The sequence below is a fragment of the Lampris incognitus genome, chromosome 3 (genome assembly GCF_029633865.1).
Source record: "Lampris incognitus isolate fLamInc1 chromosome 3, fLamInc1.hap2, whole genome shotgun sequence".
Classification (NCBI taxonomy): Eukaryota; Metazoa; Chordata; class Actinopteri; order Lampriformes; family Lampridae; genus Lampris; species Lampris incognitus.
In genome coordinates this window covers 74,392,138-74,399,033 of record NC_079213.1, presented here as the reverse complement: position 1 = coordinate 74,399,033, position 6,896 = coordinate 74,392,138, and the positions used below count along the sequence as shown (strand labels likewise).

At 38.6% G+C, this 6,896-nt stretch overlaps 1 protein-coding gene across 1 annotated transcript in view; it reads right to left on the bottom strand.

Annotated features, from left to right (window-relative positions):
* Positions 1-5,204: 5,204 nt before the first annotated feature.
* Positions 5,205-6,896, bottom strand: part of znf644b (zinc finger protein 644b) — a 45,513-nt gene continuing 43,821 nt past the window's right edge. Inside the window, exon 9 of the mRNA XM_056276806.1 lies at positions 5,205-6,858. Within this exon, the coding sequence (XP_056132781.1) occupies positions 6,639-6,858 (220 nt within the window). The 3' untranslated portion in view covers positions 5,205-6,638. The remainder of the gene's footprint in view (positions 6,859-6,896) is intronic.

Here is a 6,896-nt window from a genome sequence, read left to right as displayed (position 1 = left end):
CTGTCAGCATGTTTTTTTCTTGTCAGCAGCGATTGAGTGCAGGCCCGTGTCACCCTTGTACCACCACTGTAACAGGATCATTGACAGGCCAGTGACACTGTCCAACCAGATATTGATTTTTCTTCCTTTCTTTTTCCCGAGTCAGTCTCTGACACTTCAGAATAACTGGCCAAAGGAGAGGTCATGATCAATGGTCCTGATCTCAGGATCACTGCTGCCAAACAGTGAGTGGAAAAAAAAACGAGACTCCTTGACAAAAAACTGCTACGAGTCGATGAACTCTTTCTCATCATGAAGACCTTGGATGAAGCCTTGAAATGTGCATGCACGCACGCACCTGCCACCAAAAGCCTGCAGCTAACTATTTAAGTCTTCACACGTCTACTAAGCCCAACACAATCACACAAATGCACCAAAGGGTCGGGAAGGTCAGTGGATGTAAAACAACTTGGCCAGTTAAGTTATTTGCTTTCTTGAACTTAAATTTTCAAATAAAATAAAACGTTTCAAGATTAGGGTTATGGTTTGCCCCATTTCAATTTGCTGATTCATTAGCTATTGTTGGGGCTGAATTAAATGCATTTTTTTCCTCCTCTGTGTTTAAAGGGGTTGACATTTGCAGTTATAATGCAGTCTCCAGAGAGGAGGCCCATTGATACCATGGCTAATGATAAGCATGCATTAGCCACCTACCAATGGACCCCCATGGCAGATGGTGAGTGTGGGCTCGACAACAACCCATTTCTTTATGTCAGTCTTGTCCCTCTCCTTCTCTTCAGCCAGCGGAATAATGAAAAGCTCAAATCCCGGTCATGGCTAACTCAATCTCATTATAAACTCTCTTTTTTTTATTCATTCGGCCCCTTGGGATGCTGTCTGCCAGCGATGTGGCTTCCAACCTCCAGAGAGAGCATCTTTTGAAACAGCCAGGAGACCTAATGAAGTCACAGAGTGGCACAATTATTTCCCAAAGAAGGAGCATTAATGTACTTCAGAATTCCCTCTGGAGAAACATGACGACCATTGGTTTGTACAGCTTTGATTGCTGCTTTAAATACTGGCCAAGATAAACTGCAGGGTTAGCCTCCTTCGCCACTGGTGAGTAGTACACCCAGAAGTGGCCGTCAGCGGCTACGTCAGAAACTCTGCCAGAGGAGCCAAATGGCAGATAAATCTGAAATAACAGCTTCTATTGGCAATGACGATACGCTGTTGTCATGATGGCACAATAAAAGTAAAGGACAGGAAATGTTTCTCTAGAAGAATTAGACCAAACTGGAGTGTTTTGTGTGTTGAATCCAATACTACTGTACATTCGTCATCACATAGTACTGCATTCAAAAGCTGAAGGGGACAATATGAGTCAGAGTCTGAACAAGAATCAATTACTTATTTTTCACTAAATTGAATTTTGCATCAATTTCTATGCCTAAAATACTACTCTCTCACTGCAGTTCATTTTTGCCATCTTTTTTGTTCTTCTCTTTTTTATTTTTCTGTGTTGAGTGATGTCTGCAAGTGCTAGAGTCTGCTTGTGTACCAGATCCAAATTCCTCATGTGCATAGGCACACTTGGCCAATAAAGTTGATTCTGATTCTAATTCTGATCTGTGAGACCATCTTTTTTGGTCACTGAAAGACAAATAATGAGACCTTACACAGAATCCAGGGTAATATTGCCCATACATTATTGCCAACCGTCAAAGTTGTGATGGTGTAGACAGCTGAAGACATTCATACAAAGAGCAGTTAATTAAACAATAAACAAACAGGGTACAAAATAATGATTACCATTGCATAAATATTTCAGTATACTCTTTACAATAGGGAATGATTGTATCACTTTAATAACTTCAGAGTAAAGCGTTACAGCATCCAATTTTACAGTATTATTTATGAAATTATCATCACAAGTGCGCACCAGAAAGCGCTTTCTATGTTGGTACACATGTAATTTTCTGGTGTGGTGGTTATTATATTATTATTACTATTATTATTATTTATCGATTAATCAAAACACAAATTTGGGAGTTATATTACCATTTACCATTGTATTATATATAGCTACACTCGACAGCAGTTTGCCGTATACTGTCAAATGTAAGTATAGCACCACATGATGGATTAGATGAGGAATCCAATCTAAGGAGTTAATCTATTTTCCTTTAGAGTCGACCCATCTGCCGCACCAATGTTAAAGCACTGTTATGTTATCTCACCTGACTTTGAAATTCGAGAGCCTTTTTGTCTAAGGTCCTTATTGCCGATCTCTTTATCGATTTATAGATGCCATACTTAAAAAGCCTCATTCACTTGCAAGTTAGCTCTTTTATCCTATCTAAATCTCAGCCTGCTCATTCAGCCGTCCATTCCTTTTGAGAATCAGCAGAATTAAAGAAACACTTGTCTGGCAAACTTAACTTGGCAGCTTACATTCTGATCTAGCCGCTAGATTCTGATTCTGACACTTGCTCTCTTATAGTATGTGCCAGAAATATGGTGTGATAACGATGTTAACTGTACTCCATAATGCAATATTCATAACGCTTATCTACATATCGTAACCTCAATCAACCAATGATGAGGATATATGGAATTGGTGCCCAGTTAATATATGCTTAGGTGTATTTGATTGTAGAAGTAGAATTCACGTAAAGCCGAACGAGTTTCGGCCTCTAGAGCCGCTATAGACCACAGTAAGAAAAGTGGGTCCTCGTATTATTTGTTTTCTTCACGGGCATGCAAGAGGACGCATGAGTAAAGTACAAGTATGGTAGTGACATATTACATGTTTCTACAGAAGAAGAGGAAGAAGAAGAATCATCATCATCATTGACCAGAAGATGTTTTGTTTGGATTCATAAACTAGGACAGGAATTCGAGCATAGTTTTAGCTAATCAATTTAACTATTCTAATAACAAAATTCTATATCCGTAAATTCAAATTTGCAAACACGAAACCAAACTGTTTGTTGGCCTATAGTAAGACATTTCCACTATAGCTGAATCCATCCATCCATCCATCCATCCATCCATCCATCCATCCATCCATCCATCCATCCATCCATCCATCCATCCATACCTGAACCGCTTATCCTGCTCTTAGGGTTGCGGGGATGCTGGAGCCTATTCCAGCAGTCATTGGGCGGCAGGCGGGGAGACACCCTGGACAGGCCGCCAGACCATCACAGGGCCGACACACACACACACACACACACACACACACACACACACACACACATTCATACTTAGGAACAATTTAGTACGGCCGATTCACCTGACCTACATGTCTTTGGGACTGTGGGAGGAAACCGGAGCCCCCGGAGGAAACCCACACAGACACGGAGAGAACATGCAAACTCCACACAGAGGACGACCTGGGATGACCCACCATGGCTGGATTACCCCAAGGCTTGAACCCAGGACATTCTTGCAGTGAGGGGCCACCGTGCCGCCACTATAGCTGAATGCATTAACAAAATAGCTGTTAAAAATATAAGATTTGTAAGTTACAAACGGTCTTTAATGTTTTTCCCCCCCGATGTATTAGTTCAACTGATTCTACTCTTGTGACTTCAGATTTTTCAGTCAGTTGGTGGCGGCAACGGATGATCTGCTGTAGTGACCCCTAACAGGAGCAGTTGAAAGCAGTAGTAGTAGTAGTAGTAGTAGTAACAGTAGTAGTAGGTGGCAGCAACGCACCATTTCCACCAACCAAAGCAGAGGAAGATGGCAAGCGGATGTCGTCAATGCAGCTTTCAAAACATCCCCCAAAAAAGTCTTTGCAACGGTTTTATGAGGAGCCAAGTGCATTCATCATGTTTGTTAGACCTCAAGGATGCACACAATGTTTTTTATGGGGGGAAACTTTGTATGAAAACAAAACTGATATGTTTCCAAGGAAAAGTCCACTGAATATCTTTAGCTGGGGTTTACGTATCATAAATACGCTATTTTCAGAATCTCTCTTCAAGTTAATGCCAGTAATGACACTTTTTCTAACTTACATAAATTGTTTAGTTCAGTCTATTTGCAGCGTCATTGCATTCTGTACAAATATTTGCTGAAAAAATTATATCAGACTGTCATAGTATCTTCAAGGTAAAATGCTGAGACCTCTGCAAGTTATCTATAACATAGAAAGCAATAGCTGTAAATTATTTAATAATTTTTTTCAAACGCTTTTTTTTAAATTGCAGGTTATTGATGAAAGTTAAATGTCTAACCTTAAAACGTCCAGTGTATTGAGTCAAATATGTAAGAATAAATGACCCATATGTACTGCAGGTATACACGGTACTGGTCATTTATCAACATTTAAATATACAGTTTGATACTCTATTTTTATGTATACAGTAGCTGTCTTTCAAGTCAAAGCAACAAAAAAATACATATAATACATAAAACATTATTTAAAGCAGTATTCACATTTAAAATATTGACCTTAATTTCCATTTGACTCTAAATGAGGACAAAGCAGGTATCACTATATCAGGTAGTTCAGTCTTCTTGCAAGGTCTACAAAAGGCTGTATCAGTGCAAAGATGGTCATCCTAAGACATAGCTGTGCTTTGTTATCTTTAGACAATATATATGGATGATGGGAAAATGTGCTTGAACATCAGAACAGTCATTCTCGGAGTTTCATAATAATGCTACTGATTTGTCTTTCTTCATTGGCATGCACAAGCAGAGAAAACGTACTTATTTAAAAGGAACAATTACATATAACAATATAGTATGCTTGTCAATTTCAGTGGACCATCAATTTAAATTATATGCCAACTTTGGCCTTTGCATAGTCTGTTTTACTGCCTGAACATACTGGACAGTATGTGATGCATTGCATTGCATTGCAAAGTACCACACCTTTGTTTAGAAATGCTTGGATCTAAAAATACGATTCGCATAAATACCAAAGGTTTCTAAGCATTTCCAGTGCAGAATGTAGACTAACTAAACATAACCACATTACGGAATCCTTGTTGGACTACAGACTGGTTTACAAAGCACTGTATACTGTAACTAAGAAATGTTTTATCCTGTTGCTGTGCAAACTGAAACTGTATTGTAATCATTTATAAAGATACGTTTTATATGAGTGCTACTAAGTTCATAAGGCAAATAAAAAAATCAAGTTCAGAATAATGCACAATAAAGGCTGTAAAATGTTATAATATGTATTATACTTAATTTATTAAAGTTACAATCATGACGATTGTTTCCATTTAATTTACTGACACATATGGTGAGACTGGTAATTGCAGTTGTGTATGACCACTACAAATAAGAATGTTTTCAAAATAGAAACCTAGTGCTAAAGTGGCAAGTGCAATTATGTCGGCACACTCTTCATCCCCTAACAAAACAAGAAACATAAAAAAACCTGGGGCAACTATCAACACCACCGCCTATTCAATTCTATTGGACTTCCATATTTCTGTGATGAAATATACTAGCAGAAGGATCAGGGAACAGACATTTAGAATCGCTCTTATATGGCATTTTTGGGGCCCATAGATGGGTTATGGGTAAAAAGAAATTGTAGGGCCCATCATAAAAAAGATTAAATTCTCAAATTATAGCTAGCCTCTGATTATGTCAGCATTTGTACATTCTGTAGCATAATGGCGGTCATAGAAAAAAATAATAAAAATCATGCAGCATCTTATCTATCACTCTATTAATTTTTGTCAATCTTGTTATTGAAGAAAAAAATGGAACACAGTCATTTTAAAACTACTTAACAGAACATGAACAGAAAGTGGATTTCATCGGGATGACATTCAACCATCACTATTAAACATCTGTCATCACAAAATCTCTTTGCAAAATGATGAAGAAGCTTTTGCACTCCATGCCAAAGTTTAAGTAAACTCGCTTCCCTGTAATCCTCTTCTAGTATTTCATGGTGTTGCTCACAGCATTATTCGCACTTGCGCTTTCGGCATAATGTCTAACACTGAGAATAATGGTCTATATGCCAATTTTCAAAAAAGAATTTTTCCCACTTCGAGTGTATGGAAATGTGATCATCCCCAAGGACCAAATCTAGCTGAGTCTAAAGTATTTCAGGACCTGTAACTGGCATCAAAGATGAGTTTCTTGAGACATACTAGCATATTCAATTTGACTGGCAGTCAATCAGAAGAGTGCCTTTTAGGTTCCTATCACTATCGCTGTTTTCATTTTGGTACTCCATCCTTAAAAAAATCAATGATCTCCTGAACAAAACACATGGCTGAATGTGGGGTTTTAGCTACTGGTGTTGCAGTATCTGGTGGTGAAGGTCTTACACCACCTTGGTTAGCCATTTCTGCTCGCTAGCCACAACAACTCTGTTTCTTCAAACACAATGCTACCTTCCAGCATTTGGCAGCTATGCTAAAGATGTGAAACGCTATGCGGTGTATCATTGTTCCCAGGAAAGTGGTTCTTTATAGTCGCCATTAAAATGGGCAATGACAAAAGTATGCATGATTTGGATATTTGTGTATTTGATATTGTGCTACAGTCCACATCACCTATAGAAAATATCAAAAAGGACATTTGTTTGCATGTAAATCTTCAGATTGTAGCTTTAAGTATTAAATACCTATACATTTGTGGGATTTATCTTAAAAGTCATGTTGACTATGTTAAAAGGCTAGAGCCTTATATGGAAGTTCAATAGAGGATGGGTTCTGTTCGAGGGCTTTGTATTCATGCGATATGTCATTCATTTCTTTTTGGAGACCCAATACCTCGACCATTCCAGTTCCTGAATGGGGGACACTGGTGTGCATAAGGTGCCTCTGTAAATGCTTGATCCAATCTTCCTGGACAGACAGGGGACCTTGGAAGACGAGGTCGCAGAATCTGCTCAACATAGAATTTGGGTTGACAAGTCAGTCGCT